The sequence below is a fragment of the Giraffa tippelskirchi genome, chromosome 13 (genome assembly GCF_054371585.1).
Source record: "Giraffa tippelskirchi isolate mGirTip1 chromosome 13, T2T-mGirTip1v1.2.pri, whole genome shotgun sequence".
Taxonomy (NCBI): domain Eukaryota; kingdom Metazoa; phylum Chordata; class Mammalia; order Artiodactyla; family Giraffidae; genus Giraffa; species Giraffa tippelskirchi.
The window spans coordinates 89,671,342-89,698,117 of record NC_137287.1 but is presented as its reverse complement, the minus strand read 5'-3'; the positions used below and the strand labels follow the sequence as shown (position 1 = coordinate 89,698,117).

General features: G+C 45.7%; 1 protein-coding gene and 1 non-coding gene across 10 annotated transcripts in view; one reads left to right on the top strand and one right to left on the bottom strand.

Annotated features, from left to right (window-relative positions):
• The window catches only part of DIP2C (DIP2 acetate--CoA ligase C (putative)), a 302,006-nt gene that overhangs the window by 64,233 nt on the left and 210,997 nt on the right, over positions 1-26,776 (bottom strand). For all 9 annotated transcript variants that reach the window (XM_081560688.1, XM_081560689.1, XM_081560685.1 and 6 more), the window contains 9 exons: positions 22,920-23,011; positions 17,094-17,204; positions 12,238-12,361; positions 11,867-11,976; positions 11,642-11,744; positions 9,927-9,991; positions 7,795-7,888; positions 7,596-7,715; positions 6,292-6,406 (listed from right to left, as the gene is read on the bottom strand). In XM_081560688.1, the coding sequence (XP_081416814.1) occupies positions 6,292-6,406; positions 7,596-7,715; positions 7,795-7,888; positions 9,927-9,991; positions 11,642-11,744; positions 11,867-11,976; positions 12,238-12,361; positions 17,094-17,204; positions 22,920-23,011 (934 nt within the window). The remainder of the gene's footprint in view (positions 1-6,291; positions 6,407-7,595; positions 7,716-7,794; positions 7,889-9,926; positions 9,992-11,641; positions 11,745-11,866; positions 11,977-12,237; positions 12,362-17,093; positions 17,205-22,919; positions 23,012-26,776) is intronic.
• On the top strand, positions 3,938-4,044 carry LOC145533668 (U6 spliceosomal RNA). Its single transcript, XR_014074248.1, has one exon. It is a non-coding gene; the product is annotated as a U6 spliceosomal RNA (small nuclear RNA).

The following is a 26,776-nucleotide window of genomic DNA, read 5'->3' as shown; positions in this document are numbered from 1 at the left end:
TCCTGGCTTCCACACTCAGATCCACTGGCTGCCCAAGCACCTTCCCTGTAACAAGCTGGCTTGCAGATTTACAAACATTTTAACAGAAGACCATCACAGAGTGATACGTGTTCAGAAAGGGCCAAGGCTCTGAAAGTCTGAGCAATGGAGATGCATCGGCAATTTTTCTTCACTGAGGACCACAGGCCAACCACTCAGTGCCATTTTCTACTTAAATGGACAAAAGCCAAGCAGGCAATCATCTGCTCCCAGCTCTTTACTGCAAGTTCAATCTCTTCTTCACCACAGGGGAAAACAAGCTGTCCTGGGAAGGTTATTCAGACAGGACACAAATGCTCAGACAACAGCCCAAAGGAAAAAATCAGCTCCCAACCCTTCAAGTGAGAATGAAGGACTCAGCAACAGAAACAGACTGACAAGGCAGCCAATCACTTGTTTTTCACTTTTTTACTTTTTCTTTTAAAGATCATCCTATGAGTAGTAGACAAAGTGTGAGTGCTGCAATGCTTCCCGTGCTGACTTTATAACATTTAAGAAAGTGTCCAGTTTGTCCTCACTCCCAAATCCACAGGAGCAATGACTAGGCCTCCTGGGCCCCCACTCAAAACTTGAGTGAACAGAGTGGATCAAAGCTGTTGTTACTTAATAACTTGCCCTCTCACTTCTTACGTGTGCAAAGTGCACTTCAAGTTTCGGGAAAAAAATAAGCACAAAGCACAAAAAGACAGATTCATGTTCCAAAAGCAAGACCATTCTGTAGACACAGCCATGTGCGTGGATACCAGACAGAACAGGGAATCTGACCTCTAGTCACTGGTCACACAGCCTGAAGAGGAAGATGTTCCAAAAAAATATGAGTGTTTTCACAAGTTTGCTTGAAAATGAACTTAAATATGAACATTTAAGAAACAAGGATGGTGAATGAAACAGGTTCTAAACAAGAGTTTAGCGTGTTTTTCTTCTACATTCACCCCTGAGACAGAGACCCTGTCACCCACTTCACCGCCATGTCATCTGAGTGTGACACCATCACAGAGCAATGCCCTCCCTGCACAGCCAGCACTCACAGCTCAAACGTATCACAGGCAGGTCTTCCCTGGCATTAGAGCATCACCCCAGAGCCCCAGGCTGCTGTCCCACACCCCGCCTGTGTCCATGCCTTCTCCCCGTCTCTGTCCCTCCCCCTTCCCTCCTTCTCTCCCTGACTCCTCTCCCCTGTCTCGGCCCTTCTCAGGACCAGCCTCATGGGGGCGTGGGCGGTAGGGACATGGCCTTTCTGCTGATGCTGCTTTCTCAGGGCATCAGATCATGATACCATAACTTTATGCAGTTAGCTGCACCTAGTCAGTCAAGTGAAATTAAAGCGAACAAACAAAAACCCACACGACTTCACTCAGGTAAAATGCAAACCTACATCTTTCTGCTTAGGTGAGTGTACACATCCAGTACACACACATGCGGGAAAGAGCTGAATTCTTCACAGCCCTTGCTGCTGGTGAATTACAAAGGGTCATTGTAAGTGTATAGCAAGTGACTTTTATGCCTCACTTTACATATTTTCCATTTTTATTTTATTCATCTATTAAAAAAAATATATACTAAACACCATCAGCCAGACAGAGACAGAGAATAAGCAATAATACACCAGTGAATCTGCCAGCCTGTGAGAAGGAAGCAAATGCTGAGAGGGCACCACAGTGAGTCATGTGAGCATGGGGTAGTCAGGGCAGGCCTCAGCCATGCTTCCCTAGGGACACACCAGGTATGGCGGGGTGGGCAGAGACCAGGAGGTCTGGCCACAGGGAGGGAGGATAGGACCAAGAAGGGGCATGACCAGACTGTGTGGCCTTGTGGCTCCTGGTCAGATGGGACAGCAGGGCAGAAGGGCAGGAACTCAGTGAGGTGGTGGGAGAAAGTGTTGGGCTTGGATGTCCCCTGGAAAACCGGACAGGATGTGAGAACACAAGGTTGGAGCTGGTGGAAGGTGTGGGGTGTGCTTACATGTAGCTCCAGTGGATGGTAAGAGAGGACGGTAGTGGAGGCTTAAACTAAAAATCACATCTACTTGGCCTCCACCTCTTTTTCCCACGTGAAGGGAGAACTGAGTTCACAGTGGCAAAGACCTAAGAGATGAAGACCAGCCCCCAATTATCAGATGCCCCTGGATCTAACCTGAACTCCTCATGGACAAGGAACACACATGAAGCCTGGGAGGGGGCAGCAGGAGGGACAGTGGCTACATACAGCCTGGAGCAGACACAGGGTGCGGGCACTGAGGCTAGTGTGTTAGGTACAGGGAGGAGGCACAGGTCTAACTGGTCCACAGTGACATCATCAGTAAGTAAGTCTACCCTCTGCCCTTTCTATCACAGGAGGTGGTTGTGAAAATCAAGGTAAGACTGAAAAGCACTCTTTCAAATGTACACATTTTGGACAAACTCAAGGTAAATAAATAACACCATGGCGAGCACCTGGCTGGTCTTGAAACGCACCCTGAACTGCCCCCTAGGACCTCTCTCCTACTAGGTATGATGGCATGAAGTTTGTGATTTCAAGTCACATCAAAACCAAAATGGATTGTCAGGTAGCACACTGGAGTATTAGCCTCTGTGAGCAGCTCAGCACGTGGGAATTTGCTGGCTGTTTGAAGCCAGTCATCACCAGTGCTCTGTTCACTTTATTGCAAAGTAAACCACTTTCTGAGGCACTGCAGGCAGATGTGTGCTGCCTACAGGTGCCGTATCTCCAGAACCACAGGGCACCTCAAAGACATGACATCTCCTGGCCAAAGCCATCAAAGAACAAGAAAAAACTCAGAAAAAGAACTCAATGAAGCAGAGATCAGCAATTTATCAGACAGAGTTCAAACTACTGGTCATGAATATGCTCACTGAACTCGGGAGAAGAATGGAGGAACCGAGTGGGAATTTCCCCAAAGGCACAGAAAATGTAACAATAACCAAACAGAACTAAAGAATAACAGAAATGAAAATGACACTAGAGGGACCCAACAGTTCAGATTAGAGAACGTGGAGTGGATCAGCCATCTGGAAAACACAGTAGTAGAAATCATCCAACAGGAAAAGAAAAAAGAAACAAAAGACAGGAGGACAGTTTAAGGGCCTCTGGGACAACACCAACCGTGCTGATGTTCACAGCATAGGGTCGCAGAAGGAGAAGAGACAGAAACCCTATCTAAAGAAATAATGGCTGAGAACATTCCTGACCTGGGAAAGAAGACAGACCGTGAAGTCCAGGAAACACTGTGGGTGTCAGGATGAAATCAAAGAGATCTCACCAATACACACTGCAATAAAATGGCAAAGGTTAAAGATAAAGAGAGAATCTTAAAATCAGAAAAAGAAAAGCAACTAGTTACATACAAGGGAACCCACATAAGACTATCAGTTGACTTTTCAGCAAAACTCTGCAACCCAGAGGGTCCGGCAAGACATACTCAGAATGCTGAAAGGAAAAACACAGAACTAAGAAGACTCTACCCACAGGTTCTCATTCAGACTTGAAGGAGGGAGAAGAATTTTACAGAAAAGCAAAGCTGTAGGAGTTCATCACCACTAAACCATTCTTACAAGAAACATTCAAGGGATTTTTTTTTTTATAAGTGGAAAAGGACATAACTAGAAATAAAAAATTGAAAGAAAAATCTCACTGGTAAAGGCAAACATACGGTAAAGGTAGTGGATCAACCACCTGTGAAGCTAGTAGGAAGCCTCAAGGACAAGAGTAGTAAAATCATCTACATCCGCAATAAGCAGTTAAGCAACTCACCAAAATAAAAATGTAAAACAGGACATCAAAAACAAAACAGGGAAGGGAGTAAAAATGGAGTGCTTTTAGAATGTGCTCAAACTTACTGAAAACTTAAAATGACCATCAACTTAAAACAGATGCATATATACACAGGTTGAAATATACAGTGCTCACTTCAGCAGCACATATACTAAAACTGGAATGATACAGAGAAGATTAGCACGGCCCCTGTTCAGGAATAACATGCAAATTCAGGAAGCATTCTGTATTTTTTATACTTAAGGCTAATTCATGCTATTGTATAGCAGAAACCAACATTACATTGTAAAGCAATTATCCTCCAATTAAAAAAAATATATATGACATTCATGGCAACCACAAACCAAAAGCCTGTAACAGACACACAAATGAATAAGGAGTAAGGAATAAAACATACCACACAGAAACCATTTTTTCTTTTCTTTCACTAATAACTCCTTGCCTTGCCCACCTCCTGCCTAGAAACCTTTCATGTGTACAACCACTCAGAGCTTAAAACTCAACATTCAAAAAACTAACAAGATCATGGTATGTGGTCCCATCATTTCATGGCAAATAGATGGGGAAAAACGCAAACAGTGGCAGATTTTACTTTCCTGGGCTCCAAAATCACTGTGGACAGTGACTACAGCCATGAAATTAAAAGATGCTTGCTACATGGAAGGAAAGCTACGATAAAACTAGACAGCGTATTAAAAAGCACAGACATCTTTTTGCCAACAAAGGAAGGTCTGTATAGTTAAAGCAATGGTTTTCTCAGTAGTCACATACAGACGTGTGAGTTGGACCATAAAGAAGGCTGAGTGCCAAAGAATTGATGTTTTTGAATTGTGGTGCTAGAGAAGACTCTTGAGAGTCCCTTGGACAGCAAGGAGATTAAACCAGTCAATCCTAAAGGAAATCAACCCTGAATATTCATTGGAAGGACTGATGCTGAAGCTGAAGCTCCAAAACCTTGGCCACCTTATGAGAAGAGCTGACTCATTGGAAAAGACACTGATGCTGGGAAATATTGAAGGCAAAAAGAGAAGGAGGTGGCAGAGGATGAGATGGTTAGACAGCATCACCGACTCAAAGGACATGAGTTTGAGCAAACCCTCAAGGTTGGTGAAGGACAGGGAAGCCTGGCATTCTGCAGTCCATGAGGTCACAAAGAGCTGGACATGACTGAACAACTGAACAACAGGCTAAGCACAGCAGGGGTCCCCAGGCTCCAGGATCTAATGCTTGATAATCTAAGGTGGAGCTGATGTAATAATAATAGAAATACAGTGCACAATAAACAGTAATGCACTTGAATCATCCCCAAACCACCACCTGTCCCTCTTGCCCTCCTTCCCCATCCACGGAAAATTGTCTTCCAGGAAATTGGTCCCGGGTGCCAAAAAGGTCAGGGATCGCTGCTCTAAAGCATGTCTCTGGTGTTCAATGAACAGCAGAGTGTATCTGTTAATCCAAACTCCTGATTTATTCTCCCCCTACCCCTTCTCCTTTGGTGACCATAAGCTTATTTTCTCCGTTTGTGTTTCTGAGAACTACTGGCAACCAGACAAGCCCTTCTAGCCCTTCTCACCCTGGGCAAAGTCAGCTCTTATGAGCCATAACCACAGCCTGTCTCTGATAGGCACCAACGGCTCTGAAATGGGCGGTGATGCCGGAGTGACCTAGGACAAAGGGCGTTGCATTTGCTGACCTTAGCAAGAGCCCCAGCAGCCCAGCTCCACACAGTGGGAGACCCCAGGCCCAAGATTCCTCTGAAGTGCTGCTGAACAATTCAAAAGCTCAGAAAACCAGTGTGTTTACTGTGCAGTGTGTGTAGAATTGCCAAAAATGAAGACAACATAAAAACCACGTGTAAAAGGGGAAAGGGGTGGCCACAAAATTTTCATTTCATCTGTTTACTCTGTTCTGTTGATATTGAGTAGACACTAAGTCATGTCAGACTCTTTGCAACCCCATGGACTGCAGCATGTCAGGCTCCCCATCCTCCACTATCTCCTGGAGTTTGCTCAAATTCATGTCCAATGAGTCAGTGATGTTATCTGACCATCTCATCTTCTGCTGTCCCCTTTTCCTTTTGCCTTCCATCTCTCCCTGCATCAGGGTCTTTTCCAATGAGTCAGCTCTTCGCATGAGGTGACCAAAGTACTGGAGCTTCAAGTTAAACCTGAGCCCAATACAAGCAAATGAAAATATGCATAACTTGCCAGGATGAGGTTCACTGCTCAGTATACCTACAGACAGACTTCCACTGACCTGGGAATCACAGTGAATGTCCAGAATGAGAAGGGAGTTTCTAACTAATGAATTTAGACTATTTAAGAAAATCCATTCTAGTATATACAAGAATGAAACCTCATCTTGAAAGTTGGGTCCTATTTTTATTCTCACACTAAGATAAACTGTGAAGACTTCTGGGCCTCTGTTAGCTCCTGAATGAGACCCCTCCCCAGGCTGCCCACTGAGTTAATGGATTTGTACCTCCGGATGGCCACAGTGAGAGCCTCTGGTGAGCTGGCACAGGGGCAGATGACCTCCTGGCGTAGACCTTTACTTTGGAAGACGTTGAGAAATGCATCACAGGAAGAAATAGACCCTAGACAGAAAGAGGGGATGACAGTGGACAATTAAAAATATCTCGTAATATAAAATGCCTTTGAGGTTACAATTTAGGCACATGTGGAATTAGGCAGCATGGACAAATACTTCATTTAACATAACCTACTATATCTGTTACAATGAAAGCTAATATTATTCTCAAACACAGAACTCAAGAATTTAAAAAATGCAACTTCTATATTTAACCATACATTTTTGCTGACTGAAGAACTTAACTTGAATAACTTTTCTGAGACTTGTTCTATCATTTCTCACATGCATGTTCCAAGAGAGGACTCTAAACTCAACTAAATGAAGAAAACATTCCTCTATATTAATATGAGTGATGAGATCAAGATATACAGTTATCAGGAACCTATCAGCTAAACTAGTTTCTAATACAAGTTTACCTTGCTTCTTTTAAGACCTATTACTCTGCAGAGTCATGGGTAAAACCATTTGTGTATTAAACAGCCCACAATTTATGGAGTTCTCTTGTAAACAGAAGAATCACTTATAAAACTAATATACAAAATTACCTGTTTGCAGATTAGATGATCTTTAAGTGTATGATGCTTTGATTTAGAAACACAGATGCTGCAGAGTTTACCAATGTGGTCAGAAACATTCATTCACTCATTTTCATTCATTCACTTTGCTTCTAGCTTATAGGCTCTTCTCATAAAAAACAAGCTAGCAGAGTTTCTGTTTCAACTGACTGAAATATTTCTCAAGGTATATTAATAGTATTCTGTGGAACTGCTCATTTATTTTATCCAGGTAGTTTCTGGTACAGAATTTGATAATGAAATTCCATTAAAAATGACATTAAATTTCCTGAACAATAAACCTGCTATGGACCATAAAATAATCATAATTAGTATTTCTTGAGCACTTATTATATCCCAAGGAACTGTACATAGGGACTGCTGCATTTAATCCTCATAATATCTGATGACTGGGTACCATCTTGCAGCTAAAAGAAAGAGAAGAGTTTAACAAGTCACGTTTCCTCAAAATCAGGAAGGGGAAGAGCCAGGACTCCACCCAAGGGCTGTGGATGGACCTTCATGCCCTGCTGCCCTGAGGCCCTGGTAAGACTCTCCTTCACTAAGGTGAACGCTAGGAAAGGGGAAACCAAAGCCCAGGGAATGAGGCTCCTCCTGCCCGCCTGGTCCTTCACTTACAGGGGTTTGCGCCGTCGGCCACTATCAGCATCCGGAGAGAGGAGAGGTTGATGTCTCTCTGATCCCTGTGCGCCACCAAGGCCCAGTGCATGTCCCGGGATTTGACACAGGCCACTTTTGCTAAAGGAGAAGCAGGTGCAGTGAGTGACCGCCTGTATCGTGGGATGTGCTGACACTCAGTGGCAGCCCCCCAACGCACCTTTGTACTGGCAGACCTTCTGAATCCAGGACAGCGGGTTCACCTTCATCAGTGCGTAGGGGATGCTGATCACATGCATCATGTTCATGACGCTCTGGAAGTAGGATACGGGGGTGAGCAGGCAGTGGGGTGGTGTGGGGATCCCATGAAGGTGGTGAGCAGGGGGCGGTGAGGGAAGGTCCACATGGGCATGACCCTCCAAGAGGCTGTGGGCATGGAGGTGACTCCTCAGAGTGTGTCTTGGTGCACCCAGCTTCTACTGATACCACTTAAGAGTCTAAGTCCAAATCCTTTTCTTAGAAAAACTTAAGTGAAACAATCACTTTTTATTGGGCTTTCAGTATTGAAGCTTAACTCTCTAGTGTACTCTATTCATTTTTATTCACAAAATTAATTTCCCTTATTAAATGTTACGTTGAACTCCAAGCAGCAGTGGAGAGTTGTCTTAACCCCCACACTCTTCTATCTGGCCTGGCTCACGTAGACGAGGACCTGGAAAAAGCGCTTATTTCTTTAAATGGATGACAAAAACTACCCCTTTAAGTAAATAGGTCAGTACTCACACTTGCAGCCTGGACTCATACGTAGCTCATACGCATACTCATCCTCTGTGGCTGCACCCCCTGAGCTGGCAAGAAGGAACCATGATGTGGGGAAGCACTAGACAAACCTACCCCGTCAGCTCTGCCCCCTTTGTGGGTGGAAGTGGTACGAGAGGGCACAGAAGCTCTGGAGCAGCTCTGCTGGAAGATGACCACGTGCCCCTCCCTGCACACATGAGCCTGCTCACCGCCAGCACTCACCCCACACCTCGGGCTTGTTGCCCACTCCATGCAGGTGTGAGGCATTTTTCACCATAAAGATGATGCTTTGGAAGAGTGGCAGCTGTCTGGTCGGGGACTAGCCTTGCTCCAGAAGGTGGCAACCAGGAAGAGACTCCGCAACTGCCAATTCTGGGGCAGCAACCCAGAGCACAGCAACCAGTGGGTGACAACATTCACGAGATCTACCACAGAGCTCTTGAAAGCAAGACTGTCACAAAAGAACTCCAAGAGCAACAGTTGTCAAGCAAGTAGATGGGCCAGGTACTCATTACACATGAGGCCATATGGTTCTCATACAAGGTCATCATTCCCACTGAACAGATGGGAAAACTGAAGCTCAGAGTGACTTGGGCAACAAACGATTCTTGGGCATGGGAGCAGGCAATGTGCCGTGTCACAAGCCACAGGAGAAGGACCAAGGTCCAACTTGGGTCCTCTGGGCTGTGCTCTTCCTGCAACACCAGCAGACAAGGGGAGTGTGCATGTGGGGCTGTGCTTGTACGTCTTACTGACGAGTGTCCAGGCGCTCATGGGAAGAAGCTGCTCAGCTGGAGCCCCAAATCTTTGTCTGCAGGATGCTTGCAAGCTCTTGTTCTAATAACTTCTGGTTTATCAGGAAATAACAAATCCCACTTCTTATAGTTATGTTCCAATTACTTGTGTAAAACTACTAGAATATTTTGCTTCAAAAAAGATATAGTTTCAGCATAAGAAACTTAAAAAGAAGAATGGGTGAGTGGAAATCATCACATGTACAACAGACACAGGGAGCCTCTAAGCAGTGATGCTGAACACATCCTGAACAAGGCTATCACTTCTCACATGGCACTAACAAAAATGAGGCCTCTACAACTCACGCTGAAGTTCTGACCAAGGGGAAATCTGTAAGTACTTTTCCCCTGCAGCATAATTCCTGAAACATTCATTAAACAACGATTCACAGAGAGAAAAACAAGAACATTGTAGCCGAATCAGATGTGTGGGCAAAGTGACCCAAATGCAAGACGTCAAGGTTTCTGCACAATCTGAGCTGCCGCCCATGGGAAGGGAGACCCTGAACTTTCCTGAGCCTGAGAAAGGCCATGCTCACACTGCAGCCCCGGAGCGTGGCCCCCAACATGTGCCAGCAGCTACCAACCCTCTGGCTTGCTGAGCTTTCAGAAGTTATGTTAGCTGACAACCGAAGACCTCCAGCAATGGCAGCTTCTCTTTATCACGTGGGAGGAAGGGGTCAGATTATGACTCTAACCCTGACACTCGGCACATGCAAAGGTAAACAGGACAGCAGAGCCAGGCCGTCACACTCACCGTGAGGATTCCATGCCAGAGCCCAACGTCTTTCTTGAAATCCAACACATTCACAATCGTTTCAGCTGTACAAACAGAGTCAAAGATTTTAACAAAAGACAGTCATGAACCAAAGGACAAAGGAAATTTAGTATCACATCAGTGGCAAGGAATGGGTCTTAGAAAAGTACCACTCCACTGTCTCTGTGGAAATGTTGCAGCCTCCAGTCAGAGCCTCGGAGACAGTGGCCTGCCTGGAGCAACAGCTCTTCAACCATCACTTAAAACACCCCACTCCTTCTCCTTTTATAATGGGTTTATAATGGGTTTTCCCCCTCCCTTCCTTTTTCTTTCTTTAAATATTCTTTTCATGTCCCTCATATGTTCTCTCAAGAGAGGGAAATGCTGTGTACTTGCAGGAGGAGGTGACTTCCAGCAAACACATCACTAGAATGCTCGCCAAAGTCTCATACCAGGTGCCTTGCCCCCATTTCAAAAAGGGACATTCAAAATATACAGCCTGTATTCTATTTTATGCAAGATTTTTTAATGCAGAGAATTAGGGAGCAAATTTACATTATCTATCCTCCCCAATGGCCACAAGAGTCACAGCTTTGGACCTTTGGGAAATTAGGGTAAGGAATCCAGGTCATGAGGTGGTGAAAAAAAATTGGAATTCAAACTGACAAACAGGGTAGTGATCATCAGAAGTGATGTGTCTTCATGTGCGAAACATCTGGAAACTTGTCCAGGAACCAGACATCAGTGGAGCATCTCCTAAAAGAGTGCACTGCTCTTAAGAAGGGAGACTGCCAGAAGGATGGTGAGAGAGAGAATGAGAACAGCAAGAAGAGCAAAGTGTCTCCTCCACGACTCCTGACAGACTCCAGGAAGAGACTCCAGCATGGCGGCAGCCTGCAACATGGCCAGGGGAGACTGACTTGATGGCAGCCTTTCCTGTGGAGGGAGCTATGGGTATGTGATCTGACCCTTCCTCCCAGGAATTGTCAGCACTGTCTGCATGGTTATTACCCCCAGTCACTCTATCCCTGTGTTCCCAGGACCACCCCAAGCAGTGCAAGGAGAGCACATCATGGAAACCAATGCTCAACTGTGATGTGCAGCCCCAGAACCCCTGAGGCAGCACAGGGAAGGGGTGCACTGTAGCACTGGGCGTGTCTGTAAAGACCCCAAAGAGATTCTGGTGTGCCTCCAGGGGTGAACACACTCCAACCATGTCAACTATGTGTTATGGCCTGAACTGTTTTCTCCCCAATTCTTACCCTGGAGCCCTAACCCAGGTGTGACTATGTCTGGAGATGGGACTCTGAGGAGACACTTAAGGTTACAGGAGATCATAGGGTGGGGCCTGACCAACAGAATGGTGTCCTAACAAGGAGAGAAAGAGACTCCAGAGCTCCCTTGGCACACAGAGGAGGCTCTGTGAGGACACAGCCAGAGGCACCGTCACGGGCCAGGAACCAGGGCCTGCAGCTCTGGGTGCTGGGCTCCACCCTCCAGACTGTGAGGGGGCAACATCTGCAGTTCAAGCCCCAGCCTCTGGTGTCTGTTTTGGTTGCAGGCTAGTAAGATGCCAACTAAACAGTCTGACAAATGGACCTTCAGGGTAGCCGGGGAGAAACTTAATCCGACTCTCCTCGTGACTGGTGGGCACAATACGCACCTCTCAGGGCTGGATCTGGGGTCAGGATCCCCCAGGAGGGGTCTGCCCATACCTTCTGTGTAGCCACACGCCTGTGTGAGGGCCTGGCAGTGGGTCAGAAGCGCGATCCTTGTCACGGTCACCCCGAGCACACTTCCATCCTTGCATGTCTTGTACTGCAATGAGAAGGGCCAGGAGGGTAGAGCTCCAGGCCCACAGCCACCGCTGACCCTGAGCTGTGTAAGGGTTGCAGTACGTGTCACTCAGTTCCCCACCTTGTCCAGACCCAGCAACTCACCTCAATATACGCAGTGTCATTATTTGCATCCTTAATGTGTGGGAACCAATCTCGAGGAGGTTTAGAGAGATGTTTTGACTCTGTGACAAACCATAATAGTTTTGGCCAACCTTGGAAATAAAGAACAAGTTCCTTTCAGGCAAGCATCACTCAGAAAACAGGTGTGACCCCACCTTCCTGCTAATGGCAAGATCCACAGCAGCACAGGCCAGACCAAATCTTTGTGTTTCCACCAAGTCTAAGGGCATGGCCAAGGTGCTGTGAGCCTCCAGGAGTCAGAGCCCACCACATGCAGGCTGGGAGACCTCCTGTGTGGATGACGTGTTAGCACAGGCCATAGGGCACATCCTCCCCGCCCGGCACGGGCTCACCTTTGAACTGCGGGATCTCCCCCGTCGGGCTCTTTGGCAGCCCCTTGTGGCAAGCATCACTCGTCAAGGCTACAGTCACCCCACAGCTTCCAAGCAAGAACCCGATCTGCTGGCTTCCTGCATCCTGGAGATGGCAGCAAGGAGATAAGGGCACGAGTAGAGGTGATGGCCACTCTCCCGACAAAACATAGTCTCACCCTGGAATGGCACCAACCCCTCAGCAGAGGCTCAATCAGAGAGTCAGGGCTCAGCTGACGTCTGCATGGTGGGGGCCAAACCTCATGCCTGCTGCCTAACCTTGGACAGGGCATGAGCTTGGCCTCAGTCTTATCTGCATCATCCCCTTAGCCTGCTGTGAGGGACGCACACAGGGAGCTTGGTGCGTGCTGGTGCGCTCATGGGGTCTCGTTTCATTCCCCTCTGGTTGAACAACACCATGACCATGGGCCACAGAGAGGATCCAAGAATATGCCTTTGGTCAGGACACTGACCCCTGGAAGTCTATGATCACACTCATGTCCTCCACGGAAACAAACATGCCGGCATGGAGTGAGGGTACCACCGCACGGACTGAGCAGCAGCATTTGGGAGCAGACACTATGGGAGAGGCAGGCCTGGGCGCCGCCATCCCAAGCACCCAGCTGCCCACAAGTCAGTTAATTCACTTTCCTTACTCCCACCATTCCCTCCAGCTATGATTCAGAAAAGAAAGCTATGAAGCAGCCAGTGTTCCTGGAAGGGAAACATCAGGATTGCGGTGAGGCCATCAGCTCCTTCCTTCCCACTCCAGTAAAATCAGCAGCATCAACGTCTCAGAACCACATCTTCCCAGTGCCTAGCTCCCATGTCTCACTGCAGACTGACAAGCTCTTCTCTGTAAGGAATCCTTCATGACCAGCCTCCATATGGCCTTGAAGCCCCAAGAAGGGAGGTGGCCTGGTGCTTGGTGCATGGGGACCTTCCCATCCCAGGACCCTTGTGAGACTTTTCCTTCCAGTAGAGCTTTTTCAAAGAGAATTATATAATCGGTCATTTCACTGTGAATGCGGGCATCACATCATCAAAACCTGGACTAGGCCAGGGGCAGGGAGATGGCTCTGCAGCCAGGTTCAGGGACAGGAAGGCACTTCTCTGTGATTGTGAACTTTCAGGGACCATCTACAAACAGGGTACTCAAAGTGGCTCAGGGGAGCTCCCAGGGCAACTGTCAGACCTGCCAGGGCTCACAATGGAGGCTTGCTGTCCCTTAGGTCCTATCTTTCTAACATCTCCTCCTAAAGACCCTAAAACACAGAGGAGGGGTTGAGAGTAACCAGGATCAGGATTCGTGGCTACCATGAAATTCAGCTTTGCACCTGCTCCTCAGTGTCATTTTGGTCTGGAAACTCTACTCAGAGGGCCAGGTGCATGCCCACTTCGCAGAGCCAGCCCTGCCTGTTCACTGGGCTGAGATGAGACCCCACCACCTGCTCTCAGAGGGCCCCCAGCATCTCCTTCACACACCCGGAGTCCTGAAGTTAAGCCCAGCTTGACCCCAGAGCCTCCATTTTCAGCTCTTCATGTGTCAGTTCTCCTGGACTCCAGGTCAGTGCCCTGAGCCCGATCCTTAGGAGCCCACCCACACTCCACACCACCATGCGGGAAAGGCTCCACAGAAACTGCTCAGGAGGCACGAGAATCACTGTCCTGCGGCTGAAGAGCTCCCATCTCCCACGCTGCCTGTGCAACTTTCCCTGAAACGGCTCTTTCTGGCCTGTGCTGGCTGGGGTCCTTCCTCTGTAGAGCTGAGCTGTACGGCCACAAAATCTCACAAACTCTCTTCTGCTGTGGAAGAAAGGGTGGACCACCTCTGAGTGCAAACCTCTCCCTCACTGTCATCCTTTCTCCAACAGAGCTGACGAGTGTCGTTACTTGCTAGGCAGTCTCTCCACACCCACAGTCTGTGACAGGTAACTTCTCAAGCAGCATTAAACGCGGCATGCGACCATCCCTACCCAGTCCCATCTCAGTCTCCCAGTCAGAGAGCATCAGCCATACTCACGAGAAGGATTCTCTCTAGTAAATGTGAGGTGAATATACAGAAGCCCTCTTTCATAAACTCTGTATTTGTGGCCCTGAAACTACTAGCTGGTGCTTTTCCAATTTTGATGTTTGTCTGCCCAAACTGTTAGCTTCTCAGCAAGTGGGTCATGTGCTAGATTCTAAGGTACGGACAGTCTGCACTGGTGCAGGACAGCGAGCCCCCAGAGGCAGATGCTGATGTGCCAGGTGCTGCCAGGCTGGACTCCTGTGGCCTCAGGGCTCACTGTGGCCTCAGGGCTCACTCGGTCTCTGGTCTACAGAACTGAATGCACAATCCCACCTCTGGTACAGCCTTGCCGCTCCCCATGCTGGCAGATGGGAAATTGGCTCCACAGCTCCCGCCAGCCCACAGGTCTACTCTACTGTCATTTGGCCTTCACCGACCAGCTCAGCACCCTCAAGAGGGTAGAGAGGACAACCACCGTCCACACGTGCCCACCATGGCACAGACCCTGAAGGGTCCCCTGTACCCCTGTCCACTCTGTGGCCAAGTCCCAGAGGGATATCCCTTTCTACTACTATGAACTTCTTGAGTGAAAAAGCAGCCTTCACCCCTCATCCCAAGAATAAGAATAAAGAAACACACATGGGACTAAGTTGTTCTGTGAGGCTCAGCAACACTCAAAATTTGGAAAATTTGGTTCTCTTTAGGCCTTTTAAGACAAGGCTAGTGTGCACAGGACTGGTGGCTAGAGGATTCAAAACTTCATCACCAGTGCCACTGTGTGCGTCTGACCTTGTGCTAAATGGCAACCAAGCCAGTGCACTCTTTCACTTAAAAGGAAGAAAAGTTTTCTGAGGACAAATATGTTCTGAAGGCACAGACTGAGCCCAATGCACAGCTTCTGGCTTCATGACAGCCTGTGAGTAATCTCCTGGTTCTGTCCTTTCAGGCATGTTCTGAGGGAGAGAGGGCCAGGAAGGAACCCCAGCCTTTTCTTCTGAGAGAGGGTTCCCGGTCCTGAGGTTAACAGTGACCATGTGAGGGTCTGAATGGGCCCGGGAGATGAGTGAGACAGAGCCACGTGGCAGGCCACAGCCGGGAACACCTACGACGGCTACAGGCAAGTCTCAGGAACCCCAACAGGTGCAGGCGAGACACCCCGCCTTCGCTCAGCAACTCCTGGTCAGGATGTGGCAGAGGCAGGTGCCTCTTCGTTCAAGTGATTTTCCTCTGCAAACCAGCCCTGGTCTGGAAGACAGCAGGCTCTAGACATAAAGTAGACAAATCTACTTCCTACGTGTGATGAGTGAACAACAACTTCCACTCACAACATTAAACGTTCAGGGGTCCGGTCCGCTTACTGCCGTGCTCACGGAGAATCTGTGTCTCCACTTGTAAGCCTACAAATCCCTCCTGATTATCATGGGAGAATCCAAGGGACCCCAGTCCCCTGCATTAGGTGTCAATTAAAAAGGAGCACCACACACCTGAGCGCCTTCCCAGGTCAGCAACAACACCAAAGAACCACAGGGGAGACACTGGCCACTGCTCAGGGAATCCTCAAGCCCTTCTGCATTTCCTGTCAATTGTGAAGGTCACAGGGCTCAGGGAGATAAGGAAGCACTTATGGGATGTGTATCATACCCCAGGAATGCTAGAGGCAAACCCCTGAAAATATCGGGGTTCTCCTCAGGCCACGAGAAGGGGCTCTGATGTCAGGGGCTGCAGGGTTCACCCCACTTCCAGAGCCACTTGCAGCCCTGCCCAGGAGGGCCCTGCCCTCATTGCAAGCGCACCCAGGAGGCCAAGTAGGAAACTTGTGTATTTTGTACCCAGGAAATAGAAACAGCAACCATTCCCCAATAATTTTCTAAAGTAACCCCACGTTCTCTCCTTCTGACCCCAGGAGCAGAGTTTCAAAGACACCCACACACCATGAGCAGACCTTGAGGCATTTCCCCATTTTTATATCAGAGTAGCCACAAAGACAGCTGGAAGATTCTCTGGAAACTCCAAACCTGAGCACGTGAAAGGCTACATTTTGGAGCTGGGAGAGTCACCTCACACAGTCTGTTCACAGTGATGTGCTAAACGATGCCAGGTGAATCCAGGGTGGAGCCCCAGGGCACGACACGTAACACAAGCAGTGGCAGAACCACCCCACAGCCGTGGGCTCCGTCCCCTTCCCCAGTATCACAGAGTCTCTGGGGGACCATCAGCACCAACCCCAGCAGAGCCTCCTCTCCTCACCCTCCCTTCCAAAGTTACTGCAGGTCTGTGGGGCGAGAAGCAGTCATTTACGTGGACAAAGACATGCACTGCTGTGTAGGATTCTGACACTGTACTTACACTACAACTGTGACAGCAAGATAAGTTATTTATTCTTCTTTCAGAATAAGATTCAACAAATTATAGCTGAACCTGGGACTGGACAACATCCTAACACCCGAACAAATGCAACAACTGCCACTCCTGAAAAATAAGTAAAAAATCTACCATTTACTCAGATTTCTAGCACAGTGACACTAAAAACAAGACAAGGGAGTGCCTGGCTCTCTGGCAGATCACCCTGCTCAACACACAGAAGGCACCAGCAGCAGCAGCTGACTCCGGCCGCTGAGCTGACCACAGAGCCAGGGCTGGGCGGCCGGTGAGAACTGCACAGAGTCTCAGAGACAAGGTAGGCAGCCCTGGGCTTTCCGATACATATGCTGCTGAGAGGAAAGCTCGACACACAGTTTGCACATTCCAGCCCCAAAACAGAACCTTCCAGTACGGCCAAGCCGACATTTCCGGGCAAGAGGCCTCAACAGAAAGACGGGTTCTTTACCTTTCTGGTGAGGGGCACCTCAATGGGCACAGGCACAACTTCGGCCAGCAGGCAGCCGTAGAAAGCCACCATGGAGGCAGCAGGGTCGTTGTTGGGGAACACCAGTGCCACCTGGACCCAGAGAGAGCGAGAGAGGAATTAACACTGACACCATTCCACCAGAACAAATTAAGATGCCCCGTTTAAAAACGCATTTTACTAAGACACATTTTAATAAATTATCAGATACTCTTCCTTTAGCTCATGTGGAAGGCAAACAGATTATCCACGATCCTCTCTGCCACCACGTCAGAATGTAACTATCCATGCTGTTTACATGTTATCTTCCCCAACAGCACGTACTTTTACACGGACAAAACCAGTATGTACATACTACTTGTCTCTCACTATTGTCACTGGACTCTATAGTGTGTCCCTGTGCTTCCACATGGTCTTCACCATGGTGACTGCTTGCTGGGCACATTCTCCCTAAAGTACTGGACTCAGAGCAATGCTATTCTGACCCCGGTTTGACTTTAGCACCCCAAGCCTTGGTTTTCTTACCTGAAAAGTGAAAATACTAGCTAGTAGAACCTACATTCTAGTGTTGTAGTAAAGGTCAAGTGAGAAAACGTGTAAGGCTCACACCATGCCTGGCACATGGCGGGCAGACGTGAATGGCACCCACTCAAAAGGCCCTGGGCTCGGCCAGCCCTCACAGCAAAGGCTTCTGTGAACACCGGCCCACACCTTCTGCCACACACTGCCTCTTGGGCTTAGCCTGTGAAGAGCTAGGACCAGAATAATCATGGAATTCTAAAAGGTAAATTTAAATTACTATCCAAATAGCCAAATAATGCATTGTATGATTTTTCAAATGGTTTCTGATAGTCCTCAAAAGAATCTTAATGAAGAACAATCTTACCAGATGGGCTGATAATTATTTATTCTTGTATGAACTGTTTCATTTCCTGTGCTTATTTATCTGCTAGTGTTTATATTTTATAGTATTAACATTTTATAGTATTAACTCTTATATTTGATGCAAAAACTTAATGCTGTTTTATTTTCATGAGTGCATTTAGTGATGTGTGTACACTTTTCAAGTTTTTCCTGTATGTTATCACCAAGTGTTTGACAAACTCTTCACCCCATTTATGCTCACCTGGCGCTCAGGTTAGCATCTGCATTGGAGCTACTGTAGGGTCCGTCTGCTTGCTCTCCCTCACACGACGCTCCTTCTGGAGCGGCCCTCCCTACTCCAGTCCGAGCAGCCACCTTTAGGATGGAACAGGCAGTCCTATTTTCGGATCCCCCCCTCCGCCCCTGTCCTCCCCGCTCAAGGAGCTCTGCAGGACTCTGCCTCACATGAACACGATTAACACGTGCTACTGTTGCATCGGCACTGCCCTTCTTTGTTAATAATTAACCACATAAATCCCATGATTTAGCAGATGTATGTTTTTTGTATTACTCTATTAAGAAATTTAACCCATTTTTCTCTACAAACAGCCTAACTAGAAGTTACTAACTTTGTCATGAACAGCTGGGTAAAACATCCTAATCACCTCCACATCTAAGTAAACAGGTTGGGATAAAGGATTCAGATGACAGCTGAGGACAGAGAAGGCTGCGTCTTAACTCTGACCCTGCAAGCAACTCAGGATAGCTCAGGATAGCTACAACCTCTTTTAGAATCAAAACTGAATTTTTTAAGAATTTGAGAAAGGGAAGACTATTTGTACCATTCTCATCACATTCCCCTTTTATATCTCTATCAGTCACAAGTCCTGTGTTTTGGTAACTGCACAGTGATTCCAGTGCAACACACATATGGACGCTTCATTTTCATAAACCCACACGGTTTCTTTTTGTTCAATTCCCTATGTATTCCCTGGCATTTCATCGCACTTAACTATGCACAGAGCATAACAGGCATCAACAGACCACCCCCTTGGTCTGCTCTCCTCCAATGGTCTTCCCATATCAGCCACACACCACAGAACTCCCCTCAGTCCTTTCCACTCTGTCCTAGAAACTGACTAAGAGCTCTGGGCTTGCTTTTTCTCCCTGAGAAGTTGTCTCAGATTCCAGAAGCTCCCAAAATGAGAACACTCTCTGTCCTTCTAAAACAGTCTAGCTGTATCTCTCACCATCTATTTTGGAGACCTTTTTCATTTTCCAACTTACAGATAGCCAGTTATCAATATCTTCAATTTTTCCCCAACACAGCAAGCTCCCTGAAGGCAGACTTCGCATATGATGCATCACTTGTTTATTCCACAGCTCCCACTACAATATTCTGAAACCTTTTCAGCTTAGGCACATAAATGCTTTTTCAAAGCCCAAGCAGGTACTCCCCAAAAGTGCATTAAGACGGTCACCCACATAAAAAGAATCTATAATTTTTATGCCAAAGACAGAATGTTCATTATCCTTGGGAGAATTACATTTAATTTAAAACAATTTTCAAAGAGGTAAAGAACCTGTTTCCTGGAAAATCCCATGGACGGAGGAGCCTGGTAGGCTATAGTCCATGGGGTCACTAAGAGTTGGACGTGACTGAGCGACTTCACTTTCACTTTTCACTTTCATGCATTGGAGAAGGAAATGGCAACCCACTCCAGTGTTCTTGCCTGGAGAATCCCAGGGACGGGGGAGCCTGGTGGGCTGCCGTCTATGGGGTCTCACAGAGTCGGACACGACTGAAGCGACTTAACAGCAGCAACAGCAAGAACCTGTTTATTGTGACAGAAGGTTACTATCAACTGAATACTACAGTGGCACATGCTTATTTAATAGGCATTTATATGCAGATGCCATATCCCAGCCACATGAATACCTTTCAAAGGAATAATTTAGAAATCCAGCCCTCCTCACACAATTCAAACCACTTGCTGCTGAAGAGAATAGTTTCACATATTCTATCAAAATCTGTCCCCACATTCTTTCTTACAGCTGAACAGAGATGGTTTATTTTACAACTGTTACTAAAAATGAACTTTAAAAATTTGCAGGCCAAGACTTAAAAAACAACTCGAGTAAGACCTACTAACCAAATTATAAGGGAGACATTATCCATGCAACTGACATTTGTGATAAAATGAATATAACAAAGTTTATCATGCTGCCTGTTTTCAAGTATACACTTCAGTGGCATTAAGTACATTCACACTGTTGTAGAACCATCATCAACCATCCATTTCCAGAACATTTTCACTTTCCTAAACTGTAACTCTGCCCCCATAAACATTAACTCCCCATTTCCTCCTTCCCACAGCCCCTGGTCTCCTTCATTCTTCTGTCTGTAGGAATTTAAGTACTTAAGTACCTTGTATGAATGGAACCATATAATATTTGTTCTTTTGTGACGGGCTTATTTCACTGAGCATAATGTCCTCAAGGTCCCTCCACGCTATAGAACATATAAGGATTTCCTTCCTTTTTATGGCTAAATAACATTACACGGTATGAATATACCATATTCTGTTTATCCATTCTCCCCACCACGGATTCCGCCACCTTTTGGGTTTTGTGAATATTGCTGCTGTGAAAAGGAGTGTAGATGTTTATCTGTTCAAGTTCTTGCTTTCAGTTCTTTTGAATTACTGGGTCAAGTGTTTACATTTTTTAAGGAACCACCATAGTATTGTTTTCCACAATGGCTACACCACTATACATTCCTAAAAGCAACAGAAGGGTTCCAATTTCTCATTGTTGCTATCACTTAATAACTTTTTCATCCTAATAAGTGTGAGGTGGTATCTCACTGTGGTTTTGATGTATGTTTCCCTAACGATTAGTGATGCTGAGCATATTTTCATGGGCTTATTTGACTATCGGTAAATCTTCCAAAGAAAAAGGTCTATTCAAGCACTGTGGCTAGTTTTTAAACTTTTGTAAAATATATGATTTGTAAACATTCCTCCCCTTCTGTTTCCTTTTCACTCTCGACAATGTCCTTTGGTACACTGAAGTTTTTAATTTTGATGAAGTGCAATCTACCAATTTTTTTTATTCCCTGTGCTTTTGGTGCCATACCTAAGAAATCATTGCCAAATTCAATGTCATGAAACATTTCCCCTATGTTTTATCCAAAGAGTTTAGGTCTTTAATTCATTTTGATTTAATTATTTAATATACACTATGTGTGTGCCAAGTCACTTCAGTCATGTCTGACTCTGCGACTCTATGGATTGTAGCCTGCCAGGCTTCTCTGTCCATGGGATTCTCCAGACAAGAATACTGGAGTGGATGGCCATGCCCTTTTCCAGGGGATTTTCCCAATCCAGGGACCGAACCTGTGTCTCTTGGGTTTCCTGCATCAGCAGACAGGTTCTTTACCACTAGCACCACCTGGGAAGCCCCAATATGCTATAAAGGTTCAATTTTGGGTTTTTGGTTATAGATATACAGCACCATTTGTTGAGTACACTAGCACTTCTCCCATTTAATGTCTTAGCATCCTTCTTGTAAGTCACTTAACCGTACATGTGAGGATTTATTTCTGGGCTTTCTATTCTATTCCTTTGGTCTGCATCTGTCCTTGTGTTAATACCACTCTGTTTTTATTACTGTAGTTTTATAATGAGGAAATGTGAGACCCATGATTGACTTTTAAAAGCTAGAGGTCAAACATGTTCACTAAATTGCAAAGAATCATAGCCTACCACAGAATCCTAGGGCTGCAGCAATCTTATTAAACAATCCTCATAATGAACCCATGCTTTTGTAATATCTCATAAGCAAGTCATAGCTTGTATTATTGCTCATTTATGGTGCTCTACAATGAAACTTCTATAAAATTCATTTGGAGTCCTTTGATGCATGTGGATAACCCAGTCTTGGGGTGTGAAGGTACACAGCAACATATGGAAAAAAAAAAGTCACTCCACTTGAGGCAAGAAAAGTAGGTTCTACATGTAGGCCCACATCTTATTCATGGGTAAAGCTTGGGCCAGATTAACTGCTCTGTAACATTAAAAAGGAAATACTAACATCTGTTCTCAGTAAACTGGCATACTGCAGTAAGAACTGGAGAAGGCAATGGCAACCCACTCCAGTACTCTTGCCTGGAAAATCCCATGGATGGAGGAGCCTGGTAGGATGCAGTCCATGGGGTCGCTAGGAGTCGGACACGACTGAGCAACTTCACTTTCACTTTTTTACTTTCATGCATTGGAGAAGGAAATGGCAACCCACTCCAGTGTTCTTGCCTGGAGAATCCCAGGGACGGGGGAGCCTGGTGGGCTGCCGTCTGTGGGGTCTCACAGAGTCGGACACGAATGAAGCGACTTAGCAGCAGCAGCAGCAACAGCAGTAAGAATAAAATTGCTTTTCAAGGAAAGACAGTAGCCTGTATCTAGAAATTTAATACTAGGAAAGGAATGTACTAGTGGTTTGGTCCAAGGATTCTTGGTATCACTGACTGATACAAAAAGTCCACAAGCACACAACTTTCCTGCATCCCCAGACAGACAGCTGTTTCACACTAGGCCACATGTGTCAGGGGTCAAGAACATACATCCTGGGGCTGGACAGAAATGTCTGTGAGCACTGGCTACACCACTTTCTGGACACGTGCCTTCATCTGATATGATTCTTATCCTCTCAAGTCCCAGTTTCCTTGTGGATAACCCATGAGAACTACTAAAGTCAAGCTCACTGAGCTACTATAAAGGTTACATCTGCTGAATCATTTCTCCTGGCTTGTGGTAAATGTTAAGAAAGCCTGATTTGGTAATATGAGTATTAGGAGGCATTAAACTTTGCAATTTTAAAACAGCAGGTGTCTTCTCCACCTCAGATCACATGTCCTGCAGATGCAATAATTTAAATTGCACTTACCCTATCTCCAGGTCGCACCATAGGCTCTTGTTTTGTACCTAATTTATGCAGAATGTTGTAAGCAACCTTCATACTTCTTGTCCACAGTTTGCCTATCAATACAAATTATAAAGACACAATTAATTGTACACATGCATTTTCTACTGTGTATATATAGATGCACATTAACCTATATTGAGGGTATTACTTTTTCATTTTAAGCTTTCAAGTTATTCTGAACCCTTAGAATCCAGATGGGAAACAAAAGCCAGCAACTCTGACTTATAAAATCTGAGCAGCCTGAACACCAGAATAAGGTATTAAATACAAACACCTAGGGTGCTAAGAACCTACAGCAAAGCCACAGAGAATTTAACTACCATCACAGAAGTAGGGGAGGATTTCTAGGGAGTAAAACAGGGGAGGGACCATGGCATTAGTGAGTTACCACTAATTTATGTTGTTCAAAATGACACGCATTTTCCTTTTCAAATGAGTCCTGTTTTGTGTGGTTCAGTTCAGTGATATCTGACTCTTTGCAAACCCCATGGACTGCAGCATACCAGGCTTCCCTGTCTGGTTCCCTATCACCAACTCCTGGAGCTTACTCAAACTCATGTCCACCAAGTCAGTGATGCCATCCAACCATCTCATCCTCTGTTGTCCCCTTCTCCTCCCCTCTTCAATCCTTCCCAGCATCAGGGTCTTTTCCAATGAGTCAGTTCTTCGCATCAGGTGGCCAAAGTATTGGAGTTTCAGCTTTAGCATCAGTCCTTCCAACGAATATTCAGGGCTGATTTCCTTTAGGATTGACTGGTTGAATCTCCTTGCAGTCCAAGGGACTCTCAAGAGTCTTCTCCAACACCACAGTTCAAAAGCATCAATTCTTCGGCGCTCAGCTTTCTTCACCGTCCAACTCTCACATCCATACATGATTACTGGACAAACCGTAGCTTTGACTAGATGGACCTTTGTTGGCAAAGTAATGTCTCTGCTTTTTAATATGCTGTCTAGGTGGGTCATAGCTCTTCTTCCAAGGAGCAAGCGTCTTTTCATTTCATGGCTGCAGTCACCATCTGCAATGATTTTGGAGCCCCCCCAAAATTAAGTCTCTGTTTCCAGTGCTTCCCCACCTATTTGCCATGAGGGGATGGAACCAGATGCCATGATCTTAGTTTTCTGAATGTTGAGTTTTAAGCCAGCTTTTTCACTCTCCTCTTTCACTTTCATCAAGAGGCTCTTTAGTTCTTCTTCACTTTCTGCCAGAAGCGTGGTGTCATCTGTGTATTTGAGGTTATTGATGTTTAATGTTTCTCCTGGCAACCTTGATTCCAGCTTGTGCTTCATCCAGCCCAGCATTTCTCATGATGTACTCTGCATATAAGTTAAATAAGCAGGGTGACAATATACAGCCTTGATGTACTCCTTTCCCGATTTGGAACTAGTCTGTTGTTTCATGTCTGGTTCTAACTGTTGCTTCTTGACCTGCATACAGATTTCACAGGTGGCAGGTCAGGTGTTCTGGTATTCCCACCACTTTCAGAATTTTCCAGTTTCTTGTGATCCACACAGTCGAAAGCTTTGGTGTAGTCAATAAAGCAGAAGTAGATGGTTTTCTGGAACTCTCTTGCTTTTTCACATGATCCAAAGGATGTTGGCAATTTGATTTCTGGTTCCTGTGCCTTTTCTAAATACTTGAACATCTGGAAGTACACAGTTCACGTAATGTTGAAGCCTGGCTTAGAGAATTTTGAGCATTACTTTACTAGCATGTGAGATGAGTGCAACTGTGCGGTAGTTAGAGCATTCTTTGGCATTACCTTTTTGGGGGACTGGAATGAAAACGGACTTTTTCCAGTCCTGTGGCCACTGCTGAGTCTTCCAAATTTGCTGGCATATTGAGTGCAGCACTTTCACAGCACCATCTTTCAGGATTTGAAATAGCTCCACTGGAATTCCGTCACCTCCACTAGCCTTGTTCATAGTGATGCTTCCTAAGGCCCACTTGACTTTACATTCCAGGAGGTCTGCCTCTAGGTAAGTGATCACACCATAGTGATTATCTGGGTCATGAAGATCTTTTTTGTATAGTTCTTCTGTGTATTCTTGCCACCTCTTCTTAATACCTTCTGCTTCTGTTAGGTCCATACCATTTCTGTCCTTTACTGTGCCCATCTTTGCATGAAATGTTCCCTTGGTATCTCTAATTTTCTTGAAGAGCTCTCTAGTCTTTCCCATTCTATTGTTTTCCTCTATTTCTTTGCACTGATCATTGAAGAAGGCTTTCTTATTTCTCCTTGCTATTCTTTGGAACTCCACATTCAGATGGGTGTATCTTTCCTTTTCTCCTTCGCCTTAAGCTTCTGTTCATTTCTCAGCTTTTTGTAAGGCCTCCTCAGACAACCATTTTGCCTTTTTACATTTCTTTTTCTTAGAGATGGTCTCGATCACTGCCTCCTGTACAATGTCACGAGCCTTTGTCCATAGTTCTTCAGGTACTCTATCGGATCATGGCTCCTCTGTCCATGGAATTTTCCTCTGAATCTATTTGTCACTTCCACTGTATAATCGTTAAGTGATTTGTGTGATTGCAAGAAACATAAAGGCTACTTAGGATGGGTGCTGTAGGGTCTGATACCCCTCCTTTCCTATGTCCTAAGTTTCTCAACTTTAATTTTTCCTAACTTCAGAGTTTTAGGGTTTTTAGACAGTAACCCTTGAATTTAGATAAAGATTATGGTAAGAATTTTGAACTAAAGTTTTGAACTCTGGGAAAAAACTTCTACAAAGCAGGATTAAAAAGACTTATAAGAACATAAGAAAAATGACCAGTTTTGAAGAACCTGCAGATTCAAATCCCTGCCTTCCTCCCAGTGCCAGTCATTTTCTCAGCAGGTCTAGGTGATAGCAAACAGTCTGAGATTGAATCAAAATGACTTTTAAAATCTAACATGAATTCTTGGACACATAAAGGCCTTTTACAACATTTAGGTTCTATAAGCTTTCAGGAGCAGTCAAGGTGTTAAGAGACTTGCAATAATAGTAAAGTGAAAGTCGCTCAGTCTTGTTCTACTCTTTGTGACCCCATGGACTGCTGCCTGCCAGGCTCCTCTGTCCATGGTATTTTCCAGGCCAGAATACTGGAGTGCATACCCATTCCCTTCTTCAGGGTATCTTCCCAATCCAGGGATCAATCCCAGGTCTCCCACACTGCAGGCAGATTCTTTACCATCTGAGCCACGAGGGAAGCCCAAGAACATTGGAGTGGGTAGCCTATGCCTTCTCCAGCAGATCTTCCTGACCCAGGAATCGAACCAGGATCTCCTGCATTGCTGGTGGATTCTTTACCAGCTGAGCCACCAGGGAAACAATAGTATAGTAAAGATAACAACAATTTGAACTATTTCCTATAAATGCAATCTCTGTTCTAATCTCTTTCCTATTTAAAATGTAAAAGCTAAATTAACATACAGTTTGAATGAAAAGAATCTGAATTTGTCTTATTTCATATTGGATTCTGTAGCAACACAATTTAGGGCTGCTCCTGTCTTCCTACCAATGGATTTATCAACTTGTCTCCCCCCTTAGTGATTAGGGGACAAAGAGGACTTTTCCATTGTTTCTGATTCCTTAATTTCTAGACATTCCTGGTTCATAGTATGTGCTCAACAAATGTTTGTTTTTATTAACAGCATATTAAGCAAGCTGTAAAAAGCACAAAATTATGGTATTCATTTGAGCCTACTTCTTGAGTACTGAGAGTAATTACTATGATATTTTATTCACGCCCCCTTCCACCTTCCTTAACTCCATCTCCTCAAGACTGGCTACTTTACATTTGGTTTTTGTTTGGTGATTGTATTTTCTCCCCAAATAGT